This window comes from Marmota flaviventris, chromosome 5, assembly GCF_047511675.1.
Source record: "Marmota flaviventris isolate mMarFla1 chromosome 5, mMarFla1.hap1, whole genome shotgun sequence".
Taxonomy (NCBI): domain Eukaryota; kingdom Metazoa; phylum Chordata; class Mammalia; order Rodentia; family Sciuridae; genus Marmota; species Marmota flaviventris.
Genome location: NC_092502.1, coordinates 116,864,873 through 116,882,126, shown reverse-complemented (window position 1 = coordinate 116,882,126; position 17,254 = coordinate 116,864,873). Strand labels below are relative to the sequence as shown.

The following is a 17,254-nucleotide window of genomic DNA, read 5'->3' as shown; positions in this document are numbered from 1 at the left end:
GTGTGAACTGTGCACCAGTACTGCAAAAGCATTGTGGGTTCAAAAAATTGTTGTATGTGACTCTGGCATAAAGGCAAAGGAAGCATATTATACTAATTATTTATAGTATATATTCTTCCCTGACAGTTCTATTAAGAGCATTTTTATTTCAGAATGTATTTAATAAAATGGTATAAGTTATTAATTTTATTGTCTCTACTTTTGAATATATATATTTTAAATATTGTTTTTGTCAAATTGGGAATATTCTCTGTAACAGTGGTTGTCTTGAAGTTTAGTGCATTTGAATTACTACTTTTTTCAAGCAGCATCATTTGAATGTGAAAGAACTGACAAAAAAAAAAAAAAACATGGTTATTCACACTTGGATATTTGGAATACATTTTCTTGAAAAGAAAGCTTGTTACTTTAAGAAAAACAACAAACAATAATTGTTGCCAGTGCTAAACCTTGCACCTTCAAGCAAAAATGAAAGTTTTGGAAAAGTTTCATCTTGTATCTCCATGAGTTTGATAGTTTCCTAGTGTTTTTTTCATGCAATTAGCAGTGGTGTTAAGATTGTAATTTTTGTTTTGATAATGAAATGTTTCAACATTTGGAAGAACTCACTGAACCAATATTTTCCAAACGACCAGCATTGAATTCATGTTTTTAAAAAAAATCTTTCAAGGGTAAAAGATTTATTAAAAGGGCAAAATGGGTAGACCAGTGGATTTTAATGTAACAGAGAAAGAAAAGTCTGTGATATGGTTTCAGATTTCTTGTTGTAACTGACCTTTAAGAAAATACTTTTTGTGAGTTTTAGAATAGTTTCAAAGAAAAGTATATGATCTGCAGACCCTCTTAAATACTCCACCATTTTCCAACCATATATCTGGAAAAGGCTGATTTTTCTTCATCCAAAACACAACAGATTAAGTACAGAAATAAATATGAAAATTTAGCTGTCTTCTATTAAGCCAAATATTACAGAGATTCAAAAAATAAAAAAATGAACAATGTCACTTTCCTCCCTAAAGGGGTATTTTTGTTTTGAAAAAATTGTTTTTCCTAAGAGTGTATTGTTTACGTTTAACATGTAATTGGTTTATTGTTATTTTAAATGAGTTAACAAATAATTTTAAATTTTTCTCATTTCTAATTCAGTGAGTATTGGTAGATATATAATACTTATAAACAAATTTTGTTGTAAAATTTTTAAAGGCCCTGTGGTAAAAATATTTGAGAATCTCTGCTCTTGAGAGAGATTGAGATTGTTTCCACTTCGGGGTTATTTGTAAGCAATGAGTGCTTCAGTAAACATAATTTCTCACCTGTCTTTGTATACTTCAAAATTTGTCAAGAAAATCCCTACAAGTGTATATGCTGGATAGAAGAATACATGTTTCGGCAATAGTGATGATACTATTGAATTGTTGATGAGTGTGTCCAGCAGTCCCCATGTGTTAGCCCACATTCTAGTCACTAGGATGAGTAGAAAGTAGTGTCTTATTGTTTAATGTACTCTTTTAATTATGAAGGAAGCCAAGCATTTTTCAGTTCATTTATATTCCTTTGATAAATGGTTTGCTTATGTCTCCCTGCACCCCCATTTTCCCATTGGAAATTTGTGGGTTTTATTTATGTGTTTTTCTTTGAAGTATGAATTCTGTGGCAGATTTTATTTTCCATTATAATATCATTCACATGCATGAGCCTCTTCTTTTTTTTGCAGGGGTAGGGGGTACCAGGGATTGAACCCAGGGGCACTTAACCACTGAGCTGCATTCCCAGCCCTTTTTGTATTTTATTTAGAAATTGGGTCTTAGTGAGTTGCTTAGGGCCTCACTAATTTGCTGAGGCTGGCTTTGAACTTGTAGTCCTCTTGCCTCAACCTCCTGAGCTGCTGAGATTATAGGCATGCATCACTATACCCAGCAACATGCTCTTTGTAAAGTATGATTTTTTTTCACTCTCTCCACTTGACAAGTTGGGTTCATATTTCTTCCCCTTGAATCTTCTTGAACTTGCTGATATTTTATGATTTTCAAGTATAAAGTATAAAATATAGTTTCCATCTACTTTTCTAGGAATATTTGTTCTCCCAGCTACCATGTTGTAAGAAAGTCCTACTTTCCCCCATCAAGGTCTCAGTTAACAACCAACATTAAGTGTTGGACTTACCAGTTCGTGACACTTCCGATAATTCCAGCAACCAGAATACTTGAGTCACCATTAGCCTTCAAGTCTTTCCAAATAAAGCCCTGGAGATCATGGAGCAGAGATGGTTCATCTTGCTCTGCCCTCACAAATTCCCCATCTACAGAATTTATGAACATTAAAAAATAGTTGTGATTTTATGCTTCCCAGTTCTTTTATTTTATACTTCCTAGGAGTAGTTATTACACAGCACCAATAACCAGAACAAGCTTTTTATAGATTAAAGAAATCCGTGTTGCCTCCAGCATACTTTACTTGTGTGGTGTCTGCATACTTAAAATTACCACCCCACTCTCAAGAACATAATTTTCGTGTTTTAAAAGATTTACTTGTGTAAGTCTTTAATCCATCTGGAAAATTTGATAAAGTAATGTGGTAGAGTGCCAGCTATTTTTTCCCTCCCTATTTTCTTTTTTATAGCTACCATCGTGTCCAAAATTAATTAATAGTCTGTTGTATTTCAGAAGTTGCAAATTACAACCTGTTGACCACTATTTGAATTATTGTAGCCTAGCAATGCCTGTTAATACCCAGTAGTGGATGTTTCTGAGGACTTTTGTTTTTGTTTTTGTTTTAACTTCTGCTTATAATCAGGTCAACTGATAATGTAGTCTCAACTTTTTTAAAATTTTAATTCGTTATATATGACAACAGAATGCATTACAATTCATATTACACATCATGAGCACAATTTTTCATATCTCTGGTTGTACACAAAGCAGAGTCACATCCTTTGTATCTTCATACATGTACTTAGGGTAATGATGACCATGTATTCCACAGTCTTTCCTACCTCCGTGCCCCCTCCATTTTTCTCCCTCCCCTTTTCCCCTTTGCCCTATCTAGAATTTATTTAATCCTCCCATCCCCCACCCCCTACAGCATATTGTGAATCAGTATCCTTAAATCATCCTTAAATGAGAAATCATTTGGCATTTGTTTTTTGGGGATTGGCTAATTTCACTTAGCGTTATATTCTCCAGCTCCATCCACTTACCTGCAAGTGCCATGATTTTATTCTCTTTTAATACTGAGTAATATTCCCTTATGTGTACATACCACATTTTCTCTATCCATTCATCTACTAAAGGGCATCTAGGTTGGTTCCACAGTGTAGCTACTGTGAATTGTGCTGCTATAAAACATTAATGTGGCTATGTCCCTGTAAAATGCTATTTTTAAGTCCTTTGGGTATAGACCAAGGAGTGGGATAGCTGGGTCAAATAGTGGTTCCATTCTAAGTTTTCCAAGGATTCTCCATACTGCTTTCCATATTGGCTGCACCAATTTGCAAACCCACCAGCAATGTATGAGTTGCTTTTTCCCCACATCCTCGCTAACACTTATGGTTGTTTGTATACGTAATAGCTGCCATTCTGAGTGGAGTGAGATGAAATCTTAGTTTTGATTTGCATTTCTCTAATTGCTAGAGATGTTGAACATTTTTTCATATATTTGTCGATTGATTATGTATCTTAGAAATATCTGTTCAGTTCCTTGGCCCATTTATTGATTGGGTTATTTGTTTCTTTGGTGTTAAGATTTTTGAGTTCTTTATATTTTTTTAGAGATTAATGCTCTATCTGACATGCTTGTGATAAGAATTTGTTCCCAATTAGTAGGCTCTCTATTCACCCTACTGATTGTTTCTTTTATCAAGAAGAAGCCTTTTAGTTTGAATCCATCCCATTTATTGATTCTTGATAATAATGCTTGTGCCATAGGAGTCTTATTAAGGAAGTTGGGGCCCAATCCGACCTGAGGATGTTTTACCAGAAAATTTAGCTTCATATAAAATAAAGAATTGTTAAAAAATCTTAGTAAAATGTAAAAGGCCAGGCACAGTGGTATATTCCTGTAATCCCAGCTACTCAGGAAGGTGAGGCAGGAGAATTGAAAATTTGAGGCCAACCCCAGCAATCCTGTCTCAAAATTCAAAATCGTAGGTGGAATACTGGGGCTGTACCTCAATGGTAGAATGTCTCTGGGAGGGGCTGGAGGGAGGATGCTTTATGGAAAACAAAATTCATATACTATTATTTGAAAGGCAGGCATAAGATCTTAAGCAATTTAAATACTAAGAATTATATTTTTATTAATATTTATACTTGTGTCTTCATTTTAGAATATTTCTTAAATAATCAAATTGATCAAGTAATACAGCAACTTTTTCTTTTAAGCAGTACATTAAAAGTAATTGCTTCTTAATGGTATCCTAACTATATAATAGGAATAAAGACATAATATATCAAAAGCTAAGGTATGCTGCCATTAATCAGAATTAGATAAAGAAAATATGAGAAAGAATATGTCCATTGAATTCAGTAATGATATGTTCACAGATTATCATTTCTGTTGAAAGGATATTTATTAGCTAAAGAATTTACAAATTAAATGGTTTAGATTTCATTATATCCTAACCACTTTAACTCATTTTTATGTGAACTCTAGCAAGGTAAAATTATCTATGACAGACTTTAAAACAGCTTTGCATAGTTCTGTCTTTATTTCCTATTCCACATGTGCAGTGTATGCAAGGATAGTAAGTCATCTAGTTTTCTAGAAATGTTACCTTAAAATCAAATACTTTAAAATAAAGCAGATGTAAAAGAGGAAGGCTTTTGTTATAGAAACTATTCAGGTGTTATTTATAACCTTTCTTGAACTTAAATTGGAGTTAATTTTTCCCCCACAGAAAGAAACTGAAAATGTTTTATGTCATTATGTGAATAAAGTATGTTATATATAAATAATATGAAAACGAAAGATCTTTATTTAATGTGGTTCTTAGTGGAGTGTTTATTTTGTTCTCCTGGGGACTTAATGGCATTGACGTTATTTTTTTTCTCTCTCTCTTGCCATATAGGGCAAGTTAGTGCTGCTGGCATGAATGCATAGGAGACAAGGATGCTTCTAAACATGCTATGCCCTTAGAACAGCCCCCTTCCCAATAATGAATTGTCCACCCAAAATAGTGCCAACTTTGAAAAACCTGGAATTAAAGCAGTCATATTTTGTTTGCAGTTAGATATTACAAGTATATTTTGTTTTGTTTCATTAAGCAGTAGGTAGTTGCAAGAGTATCATTCAAGAAATATCTATGAAGTGCCTACTGTGTGCCAAAAGGCAGCCAGATTATAGAGAACCTTGTATACAATATGATAAGTGTAGTAGGTAGAATAATCCCTCATTTCCCCCAAAGATGTCCATGTCCTGTGAATATGTTATATTACGTACAACAAACAAAACTTCAACAAATTGAGCTTTAAAGATCTAATTAGATTTATTAGTTAGTCATAAACCAGGTAGCATTTAGTCTACAAAATAGGAGTGCCTTTGGGGTTGGCAGAACTGTTTGTTATTATAAAGCAGCTTAGCAGGAACAAGGAAATAGCAAAATACACAGAGCAGATTGGTTAACATTGGGTTACTTTCCCTGTACGGGTTAAGGAGAGCAGATTTTTTATCATATTTCATGTCATCCCAGGTTCACTGGCCCCTTTTGACTGGTTGCTATGAAAATCTCTTTTTTTCTCTCTCTGCATCTCCCACCCCCCACCCCACTGTTGGTCTGTCTCTCATGCTTTTTTTTTTTTTTAAACTGGCTATTAAGTTCATATGTGACTCCATACCAGTTTGATCTGGTTGTTGGGACTAGTCCAGGAGCTCCTTCCAAAACAGTTGTTTCCTGTAAATTTTATTTAAATTTTAGTTAAATGGATTTAAAGTTGCTGATCAGTTGATTGTAAAGGACATTATCCTGGAGTGGGTAAATATGTTATCACAAGAGTCTTTAAAAGTAGAAGAGGAAGGCAGAAAAGAGGGTCACAATGATGCAGTATCCTGGTATTACTGCTTTTGAAAGTGGATAGAGGCAGCCACAAACCAAGCAAGGCCAGTGGTCTTTTAAGGCTGGAAAAGGCAAGGAAACAGATACCACTATAGAGCCTCTAGGAGGAGAGCAGCCCTGCAGCACTTTGACTTCAGTCCTGTGAGTCTTGTTTTGGACTATTGATTGTCAGAACTGTATGGTAGGCGGGGCATGGTGGTACATGCCTGTAGTCCCAGCAGCTTGGGAGGCTGAGGCAGGAGGATTGCAAGTTCAAAGCCAGCCTGAGCAATTTATCAAGGTGGTAAGCAACTCAGTGAGACCCTGTCTCTAAATAAAATAAATAAAAATAAATAAATAAAAAATATTTGGGCTGGGGATGTGGCTCAGTGGTCGAGTGCCCCTGAGTTCAATCCCTGGTAACCCTCCCCCCCAAAAAAAACCCCCAAGAACTGTACAGTAATAAATTTGTATTGTTTTAAGCCACTAAATTTGTGATAATGAGTTACAGAAGCACAGGAAACTAATATACTGATGAATTTGGGCATTATTTGATAGGAATAGGGAGCCATCAAAAAGTTATTAAGGGAATGATATGTGTCGATTTATAGAAAAAGTTAAATCATATTCCACCATGAATTTGCTTAATCACTTATGACTGCCTTAATAGCAATGACTATGAATCATCAGATACCATTTGAAACTAGATTTTGTGTGAAATGTAATATCCACATTTTCATAATTATATGCATGGTGTTTTGTCTACAAGATTTTATGCTTGCTCTTTCTCTTTCCACTTTATACTAGTTATTTGTACAGAAGATCTCTGGCCCATAATTCTGTAACATATTTACATATGGATTTTATAGAAGTCATTTTTCCTTCTTTTTTCTTAAGAAAATGGCTACTAAATAACATGACTGTTACCCTATAGGCACTTTTCTATTTCTTTTATACATTTCCTCAGCCTCTCCATTAGTCCTCAGTGTTTGTCATCCCTAACAGGCTGTCACCTGGGGGCCACTGCACCAAAATTTCTTTAATTTTTTAATTGAATAGCTGTAGATACATGTTACAAATGTTTTTGACTTTTTAGTAAACAAAATTGTATTTTATTCAGAAAAGCATAATGCATCTTGTCAGAATTTCTCTAAATGAAGAGGAATGTTTTTACTTTGTCATTGTTCTTTATTCCTGTCTTAAACTCAGGTTTTGGGGAGAGGGATCACTTGTTTCGTTATTTTGCAGAATAACTATATTCTAACAAAGATTCTCTATAAATCAAATTTTCCTAATGCAGATCCTATTCACTCATTGATTTTTTTAATTGATTTTTAAAAAATAAATGACGGCGGAATGCATTACAATTCTTATTACACATATACAGCACAAGAGATGCATGCATTTAAAGACAAGTTTGGTTTGATTGGTTTTTTTATTTGTTGAGAAAAATTTGCAAAGCAAAGTAGAAGATATGGCAAGAAAAGGTTGTATGTTATATGTAGCTACACTGTACCCTGTGAGGAAGAGGCTTCCTGTAGTCTCCTTATGTTTGCTAGGAGAGCTTCATGGTGTTTTTCTGCTCCAGGATCTCAGCCATGACCATCACCCCTCTTCATCATTAGATTAACTGCTTCAGCCCAGAGGATAATGATGCCATTGGATGTGTCCACATGTCCAGCTAGCTTACCTTAGAATTCAGTAACTAAGAACTCTCTTCTCTTTGTTGTCTTTTCTGCCCCCTCAAACCCCACACTCCGCACATGCTCTCTCACACTTACTAGCTGCCTCAGTCCAGACGTTGTTCCTGCAGCTGCTTTTTGCCATTTAATGTAAATATTCTGATTGGATCACTAATTTTTCATGTTATCTTTCACCCCCTCCCTTTTAAAACACACGTTATATACAGGGACCATCATTTATTTTATCTCTGAACCCCTGCACTTAAAATTGTACAAAATAAATCTTCAGGAACTATTCATTGAATTGGATGCCAGTGGTAGCAAATTCTTAAATCCTTATGTCTACAGTAATGCGCGCTCTCTACCAAGAACTGGAGATGGTGGCCTTTGTCAGGAATGTGACTTTTGTAGTTAAGTGTACCAGTTGACTAATATTGCTTTGTAATTGTTTCTGAGACTGCTTATTCTTATTTCACTATTTATTTATTCCTTGAGCAAAAGCAAGCCTGACTGTCAAGAGATTGGTACAAATTCATTTATATTTGTAAATCCCAAGGGTTCTGTAGATAGTCTGACTGTGGTTACTACATTGTTATGTGAACTAAATGTTGATAGGTTTAGTTCTCTGAAATTTAAGTCAACTGCAGTGATAAAAGATAAATAATATGGCAAATTTTTGGGGGGCGGGTGTACTCAGGGGTACTTGACCACTGAGCCACATCCCTAGCCCTATTTTGTATTTTATTTAGAGACAGGGTCTCACTGAGTTGCTTAGCACCTCGCTTTTCCTGAGACTGACTTTGAACAGCCTTTTAAATGCTTAAATGGTGGTGTTTTCTAAATAATTGTCATAGTTCACAATTTTGTTCATCAAAGAGATGATTGTTTTGAATCTTCAGTTTGACTTACACAGATTATTCAATAATGGAAGCAGTACTGTGGAACTGGTCCTTTGTTTTGTGCCAAGCCTGCCTACCAAAATAAATATACATTTTATTTTTTAAAATATATGGCATTTTAAAAAGTGTTTGCCATTTACCCAAGCTCTCCAACAAGCTTAGGTTAAATAGCCATAGTATTGCTACTTCCCTTCCCAGGAACAGTGAGTTAATACAGGTCTTAAAATATCACAATTTCTTTAGTAGGTTTGCTATATTAGCAAATAGTTAAGATGGAAAGCTTTCATTCCCCTATTGATCTCCATTACATTCTATCATTATAAGTTATTGATTTATAATTTGATGAAATGATAGTCCCAGTATTTGAAAGAGATTGAAGACTTGATTGGTTCATTAAACTTTCTTGTTTGTATGGATTCCCATTCAGCATCTTATTGATAGCACTTGGAGTTTCCATTCCTTTACCTGGTTGTCTGACTTTGTGGAGCATTTTACTAAGAGATTTGAGATTCTCATAAAATTTACTCCGTGATCTCACTTCTTAGAACCATAGAGGCCAGTTTTCCTATAGTAATGTTTCCTATTAGTAATGTTCATATTTCTCAGTCCCTTCAATAAGCATATAAACAGAAATATATTTACTCTGAGTATACCTAAAGATGACATTTAGATTGCAAATATAATTGCAAATCTCATCTGATTTTTTTTTCTCACTGTTTTCCTTTTTCTCTTTCCATTCTCTGTATCACCTGATACTCGTGTATAGTAAGATCAATATATTGTGGCTTAGATTTGATTTTATGGTATATTCTCACACAGAATGGACAAAAATGAATATATTTCTGAAAAGCAGTAGTAGAATCAAAGGCATATCTGGGTAATAATACTTTACCCGGAAGACTGTTATTTTCTAATTTAGGAACATTAATGTACAAAGTACATCTCTAAATACCTTATCATATATTGTTTTATACTCATTTTGCTTAAACAATAAGATGAATTGAAGGAGAACATTTATTTACTAATTTAGTTGTGTATTCAGGTTGATTTTTATTTTAATGTGAAGAGGTTACCCCATTGCTAGAAACTGAATAGAAGTAATTCTTAATTTACTGCTAAAACTGGTTTATATTAAAAATACTTCCAAGAAACATGTAATGGGTCATCACAAAAGGCAGCATATTTTTATAGGATTCTAAAAATCCACTTATAATCCCAACAATTTTACTCATGCACAATTTATCACATATCCTTTTTATTATATTACATAATCCCCACAACTGTCTGAGCAAACTGATGTTAAGGTTACCCTATGGTAGCCTTGTGACTCTATATATTTAGCTGAATTTAAGATGATTGAGCCAGGCACGGTGGTACACACCTATAATCCTAGCGGCCTGGGAAGCTGAAGCAGGAGGATCACAAATTCAAAGCCAATCTCAGTAACTTAGTGAGGCCCTAAGCAACACATTGAGACCCTGTCTCTAAATAAAATACAAAAATGGGCTAGGGATGTGGCTCAGTGGTTAAGTGTTCCTGGGTTCAATCCTTGTTCCCCCCCAAAAAGAAAAAAAGATTATATATATATGCATGTACATACACACACACACACACATACGCACCCGCAAATGTTGTTATTGTTTGAATATGAGGTGCCCCTCCCCCATCTTCTGTGTTAATGCTGATTGAATGTTCAGAGATGAAATGATTGGATGATGAGATGTAACCTGTTCAGTCTATCCTAGTTTAAATGGGCTAAGTGGGTGGTGACTGGAGGAGGTTGTTCATTGGGGTTGTGCCATGAAAGAGTACATCTTCCTTGTGGTCCCTTCCTCTCTGCCATGAATGGAGTAATTTCCCTCTACCCTTCCTTCTGCCATGAGGTGCCTTACCTTGGGCTCAGAGCTGTGGAATCAGCTTGAATGACTAAAACTCTGGAACCTAGAATCTAAATAAACTTTTCTTCCTCTTAAGTTGTTCTGATCAGGTATTTTAGCCACAGTGACACAAAACTAACTAATACATTGTCTAAGATTTCTGTCTTGGAAGGCTATCTCTTTCTTGGTCCTCTGGTTCAAAACAGCAGGCTTTTTTCAAAGTTTTTTGTTGGTTTTCTTTCTAGGTTGCTGACTTCTTGAAATTGAAGTTTGGGATATATAAGGCAAGGAGAAAGCCATGGAACTCACAACTGTATTGTTCTTAAGTGTGAAGTCTCTGCTGTTTGACCCTGTTTCCCCCACATTTTGGAGCCTCTTATGTTTGTTGTATTAAAAAAAAAAAAAAAAACCAGGGTTCTTAGTTGTCAGCTATTATAATAAGAATTTGAAAAAATAATTTATTATTTGCAGTGTGTTTGTTTCAACAGCAGATGTAGTATCTACTTTTTAAATTTTTATTTATTTATTTTAATTAGGTATATATGAGAGCAGAATGCATTTTGATTTCATTGTACACAATTGCAGCACAACTTTACATTTCTGTGGTTGTGCACGATATAGCATCACTTCATGTGTGCAGTCATACATGTACATAGGGAAATGATGCCCATCTATTCCATCATCTTTCCCCTCCTTTCTTTGCCCAAAGTTTCCCCATTTTTTCCCATGCCTCCTCCTTCTCTGTTATGGATCAGCATCCACTTATCAGAGAGAACATTTGGCCTTTGGTTTTGGGGATTGGCTTACTTCACTTAGCATGGTATTCTCCAGCTCCATCATTTACCTGCAAATGCCATAATTTTATTCTCTTTTAAGGCTGAGTAATATGCCATTGTGTTTATATACCAGTTTCTTTGTCCCTATTTTTTACCTAGAAAGCTACTTTCTCAAGAGCATACCACCTGGTAAACCTAGTAGGCATTCTGTAATTTTTTACACTAAATCAGATAAATTTTATTGTAAGCCATGTAGTCATTATTTATATGAAGGTAACAGTTAATTTCTTTGAAAATGCTATTAGTCACTTGAGTGTGTTTCAATTCTGGCAACTGAAGGTATTGTTAAAACTACTGTTCTCTGTGGAAGGACTGGTAAACATCAGTTTTAAGCTCAGCTGCTATTTTTCTCATGTGATAATAGATAGTTGTAGTTACAGATAATTCATCATGTTTCCAAAAAATGTACATCCTCTTTAGTAAGAAGTTGATTTTAGTATTTATAATAATATTGATCATCACTTCATATTTCTTGAGCAAATATTTTTAAATGTTCATCTTCAATTTTTCAATTTCTGTACCTTTTATGGAATGTTGTCTTTAGGCTTGTGGACATAGGCCTTTGTGCCCACCTTTCTTGGTGTTGTTTCGCCTACCTGTCTTCCAGGGAAATGAGTTTTGAAATTATTACTTCTTGTCTGGATTTATCATGTACTCCAGCCTCACTTATATATGGGGTTTAATTTCAATTTCATGCCCTATGTCCTGCCTTTCAGTTGAATTTTTCATTTGTGGTCATTACTTTAAAATCTATTTACATTGTTCAAATAGCAGTTCTGACTATAATTCAACTTTATCAGCCACAGAATCTTATATACTTCACTTAAATAAATCCTTTTAGATTTGCACTATAATTGGATAATGAGATAAGTGTGAAGCTTACAGCAGTGGTATGTTATTTTTTCAGTTATTAAATCATAAAGCATTTAAATAATACCAGTGGTAAGAACACTGTCAGAAGCTAAAAACCTTTATTATACCTTTTAAATTGGTACAGACAGTAGAGAAAACAACTTGATAATATGTATCAGGAGTCATAAAATTGTTGATGCCCTATTCTTCTGAAACAGATATCACAAGAAAATAAGTTGAAAAGTAGAGGAATAGCTATAGATATAATGAGACAGTGTTTGTGGTAGGCTACTCAGCAAAATAATAGTTAAAACTGTATTTATACTATGATCACTTTAATATGTCTATAGCAGAAAAAAATAGATATATAGATTTAGAATTCTCAGAGTTTTTTGTGGTATTGTAAATGCACAGAGCAGTACTAATTGTGTGATTCATGTGTATGTACAGCGTGCATAGAAAAGAAACCAAAAATATTTTCCATTTTTATCTTTAAGGAGTAGAATAATGTCTTATTTTCTATTTAATTGTACTTATTTCTCCTGCCCCAAATATCCCACTGGAGGAGAAAGAATAAAAATATTTAATTTTTTTCTTTTTTTTTCCAACTGAAAACATATTTGTTAATTTAAAGAGCACAGAGGTCCAGGGTAGGAGAAATAATGTCTCCTCTCTCATCCCAAGGACATCACTAAGTTACTGAGAACACCTCATCCTCCCCAGGTGATTTCCATGCACGTGTGTTGAAATGGTCTTTAACGTGCTCCTTTTCTTTTAGGGAGACTTTCTACTAGATTTTGATGCCTTAAATGGATGAATCCTCAGCTCTTGAGAAACTGAGCTAATCAGAGTAATTTATGTTCAGAGGGCCCTAGAAAGTTGGGGTTAGACAAATTGAATGAAGCTTTCTACCATGAAACTGTTTTAGAATCCCAAAAGGAATCAGAGGGTTGGGGTTGTAGCTTAGTGGTAAAGCACTTGCCTAGTGTGTATGAGGCACTGGGTTCTATCCTCAGCACCACATAAAAATAAATAAGATGAAGGTATTGTGTCCATCTACAACTAAAATATTTTTTCAAAAAGGGGGAATCATTAGCAGTTTTGTAATTGGGGAAGAGATTGTGAAGAATTGTAGTAAGTTGTATGCAAAAGAATTCGTTATGTTTTTCTAACACAATATGGCTCCTCTCTGTGTCCCGCAGCTGGCCCTGAAGGACCCTGTGCACACGGTGTCGCTGCAGCAGTTCATCTATGAGAAGCTCAAAGCACAGCAGGAGATTCTGGGAGAACAAGGCTTCCAGTCTCTCATGGAAACGGTGGACACAGAGATCGTCACCCAACTGCAGGAGTTCTTGCAAGGATTCTAAGAGCATATGCCACATGGCTGCCACCCTTTTCTTGAAGCAAGCCGAATAACCCAGCCTTCCACCTGTATGTGAGAGCCTGCTGAGGTGACAAAGTCACTTGTGTATGAAGTTCAAGAAACAAAGACCACACATTTTTTACTACAAAATATAAAGAATAAATATAAATCCCACATAACTAAAATCACAAACCTATTCCTCAAAAGAATTTAATTTTATATTTATGAAGGGGCCCCATGTGTTTGCTAGAGGTACATTTACTGACAATAGCTGCTTAGTTTTCTAAGAAACTAAGAGAAGAAACTTTGATTGTCTTTTAATCATGTACTCTTAACACTTGAGAAGATGAAGGTTGATGTCTAAGATGTTTTTCTGCAACCAAAATTAGTTAAATTTGGCTGCCTTATCCCTTTTTTAAGCTAATGAAACAAGTTTGGAAAATGACAGAGCTGTTCAGATGATGCAATTAAAGAAATCTATATACCAGGCAAAAGTATATAAATAGTGACAAATGTACATTACTAAGATTACCTTGCAAGGAGTTGTTTTCATCTGACATAGAAAATGTGTTTTATCAGACACATGCTTTTATTTTCATCTTGGTAATTCAATGCAGGAATTAGTAAAAGCATTTTTTTTTTCTCATTTGATTTTTAGTAAATACACTTAGTTTGTAAATGTACATTGTAAGGCCCACAGAAGTGAACCTGTGGTACTGCAGTAGCAGGTGGGAGACCTTTGGTCGTGGTTTGTTCCTAGTTTCTTTGTTACTCATGAAGGCCAGCAGCCCTGCAAATGCCAAGAAAAACCAGGCAGCTCCCAGTCCCCAAGTGTTGTGCAGTCCTACAAAGCCACGACGGGCTGTTCCACACTTACCCAGGCGTCTCAGGTTCCTTAGTGCATGGGTACATCGGGGCCTTGGTGATGTGGGTGCACCTCAGAGGACCCAGCAGTAAGCCCCAGGGCATCAACACTGACATAACCAGTCTTCCTTCCTTGTTCCTCCATCATGCAGTACTTACAAAGGGGAAAAGGAGAAAATAAAGCCTTACTTTGTTTTACTTGTCATTTATTGTAAACAACAACAACAACAAACCTTTAAAGCATTTTTTTTTAGGAAATACTCAAAAGCAAGGTTGGAAAGTGTCTTATCTTTCTATAGAAAGTTGGGTACAGTATGTAACTGCGGGAAACCCACTGCCCCTTTGTAAGCTGTGGAACCCAAAATGTCTGGGATATTTGATGTTTTCAGCAAGAGAAAGAAAATACAGTCCAAATTAAATTTTCCAAAGATACCTCACCTTGACTGATTTGTCTGATTAGTTTTCTTGCCTCTCATACCAAAAAATGAATTCATAAAAATTGCCCAGTGATTATAAAGGGATATTTTCTTTTATACTCTGGTTCTGATCTGCATGAGTTAATGGCAGTACTACAGGAAGCAAATCTTAGTTACCTGGTTAAGTTCTATTTTAAGACTGGGGATGTGGCTCAAGCGGTAGCGCGCTCGCCTGGCATGCGTGCGGCCCGGGTTCGATCCTCAGCACCACATACAAACAAAGATGTTATTTCTGCTGAAAACTAAAAAAAATAAATATTAAAATTCTCTTTCTCTGTCTCTCTCTCTCTCAAAAAAAAAAAAAAAAAAGACTGAACACTCCTTTAATCCCAGTGGCTCAGGGGGCTGAGGCAGGAGGATCACTAGTTCAAAGCCAGCCTTAACAAGACCCTGTCTCTAGATTTAAAAAAAGCGGGGGGGGGGGGGGGGGGGGGGCGCTAGGGATGTGGCGTAGCGGTTAAATGCTCCTGAGTTCAATCCACGGTACCAGAAGAAAAAGGGTATTTCCTTACCACTATTAGCCTACAAGACTGACCTAAGTTTAATAATGTCTTTCTTTTGCCTTAATTATTTAATTTGAAACACTGTCCCCATCAGTGTTGTTAGAAATTCTCAAACATGCTTTAGTTCTTCAGTTATAGTGAAATATCCATCTTTCCAGTTCCTGACATTTTAATATCATACTATAGCCAGATATTACCAAAACAAAACCCCGAGAAACTTATCTCAGAGAATGAATTTGGTTCATTTTTTAACTCATAGGTCAAAATAGGCTTTGTAAAAATCCTAGGGGGAAAAAAATTTCATGGGACTGGGGATGTAGCTCCAGTGGTAGAGCAGTTGATCCCCCAGCACACCTCCGGGGGGGAAAAAAAAACATGTATCTTGCATTTTTATGTGCTTTATTATGACATAAAATGTTGAATTACAGAATTCAATAACACAAATTTATAGAAGCATTTTAAGTTTGGGTCAAGAGTTCAGCTGGACCTCTGACTGAACTGTGTGTGGCTCCTGACACCAGGTAATGATAATCCAATTTCATGACTTTATCTAGTCCTCTGACAAAGGCCCATGTGTAGTAGCATTTTGACTTTTCAATATGAATTGGTCCTTTCTCCCTCTTCTACTAGTCATATTAGAGAAGCCACATCATTACATGCTGAAACACTTATTTATACAATTTCTCTTGGAAAATATTTTTTAGATCTCTATCTGTTCTTTATTCAACTAGTATTTGTTGAGTTGCTATTTTTGCCATAGTGTTTGCTGCCTTGTATGGTTAGGACAGGGAATACCTATCTCCATGCAGTTGTGCAATTCAGTAGGAACACAAACTCGCCACCATGATGTAAGAAAATAGGGAATCTGGTGGAAGGGAAAGGAGAAGGAGATCAGTACAAAGGAAATATGAGGCCATCACTGGTTCATTCCATAGCAATCTAAAGCCTACACTCAAACAGCGTAGTTTACTGAGTTTATTTTAAAAGTAAATAAATGGCAGTGTACTGGAACTGGTCAACTCTCTGACTCCAGACAGCTACTTGAAATCATAAACATATAAAATCATCATTGAGTTTTTTAAAAAGTTGGCTTTCTGTAGCCTTACAAATAATTCCTAATTCCATGAAATAAAACATAGCTTACCAACAAAGTGTTGTTATCTTCTCCTACAAACATAAGCTCCAAGTGACTAGAAGTATGTCATGAAAAATAAATATTCCCCCTAACTTTAGAAAAGGTTTTACAGCAGCATTGAAAGAATAGTATAGTGAACCCCAGTATCCCTTTTATCTAGATTCATCAAACTACTAACATTTTGCCACATTTCTGTCTCCATATACATACATAAATACACACATGCACACACACATACACAGATGTCTTTTCTTTTATTGAACAATTGAAAGATACTACAGAATTGTAGCACTTCATCTCCTAGTACTCCAGCATGCATTTAAGAATGGGTCTGCAAATTCACTAATATCAGTACCTAAGAAAATTAACATTAGTGCAATTAACACTTAAAAACCAGTTCATATTCCAATTTTCTCAACTGCCCTAAAAAGATGTCTTTGTATGATACCCATATGTCATTTGATCCAAAATCCATTTAATATGTTGCATTTGATGGTTTGATTTTTAAATCTACAATTGTCCTTTTTTCATGTCATTGACCTTTGTGAAGAATTCAAGGCAGTGTGGAATATTCCTTTAGTGTAATTATCTGTTTACTCAATTCTGTTCCATAGTCACATAATGTTAGGTGGTTTCTATTGATTGTTCAGGGGTTAAGGTGGTGAGTTCCAGTCCTCTCTATTGTAAAGATTAGTTTTCAGACAACATTACAGCCTTGGAAATTTCCAGCACTTCCCCC

General features: G+C 35.4%; 1 protein-coding gene across 5 annotated transcripts in view; it reads left to right on the top strand.

Annotated features, from left to right (window-relative positions):
- Ipo11 (importin 11) overlaps nt 1-14,838 on the top strand; it is a 202,416-nt gene extending 187,578 nt beyond the window's left edge. For 4 of the 5 annotated variants that reach the window (XM_071612569.1, XM_071612568.1, XM_071612567.1 and 1 more), the window contains one exon: nt 13,377-14,838. In XM_071612569.1, the coding sequence (XP_071468670.1) occupies nt 13,377-13,541 (165 nt within the window). In that variant the 3' untranslated portion in view covers nt 13,542-14,838. Of the gene's footprint in view, nt 1-10,731; nt 10,828-13,376 lie in introns of those variants that run through there. The other variant, XM_071612570.1, reaches the window with a different exon arrangement.
- Nucleotides 14,839-17,254: the final 2,416 nt, after the last annotated feature.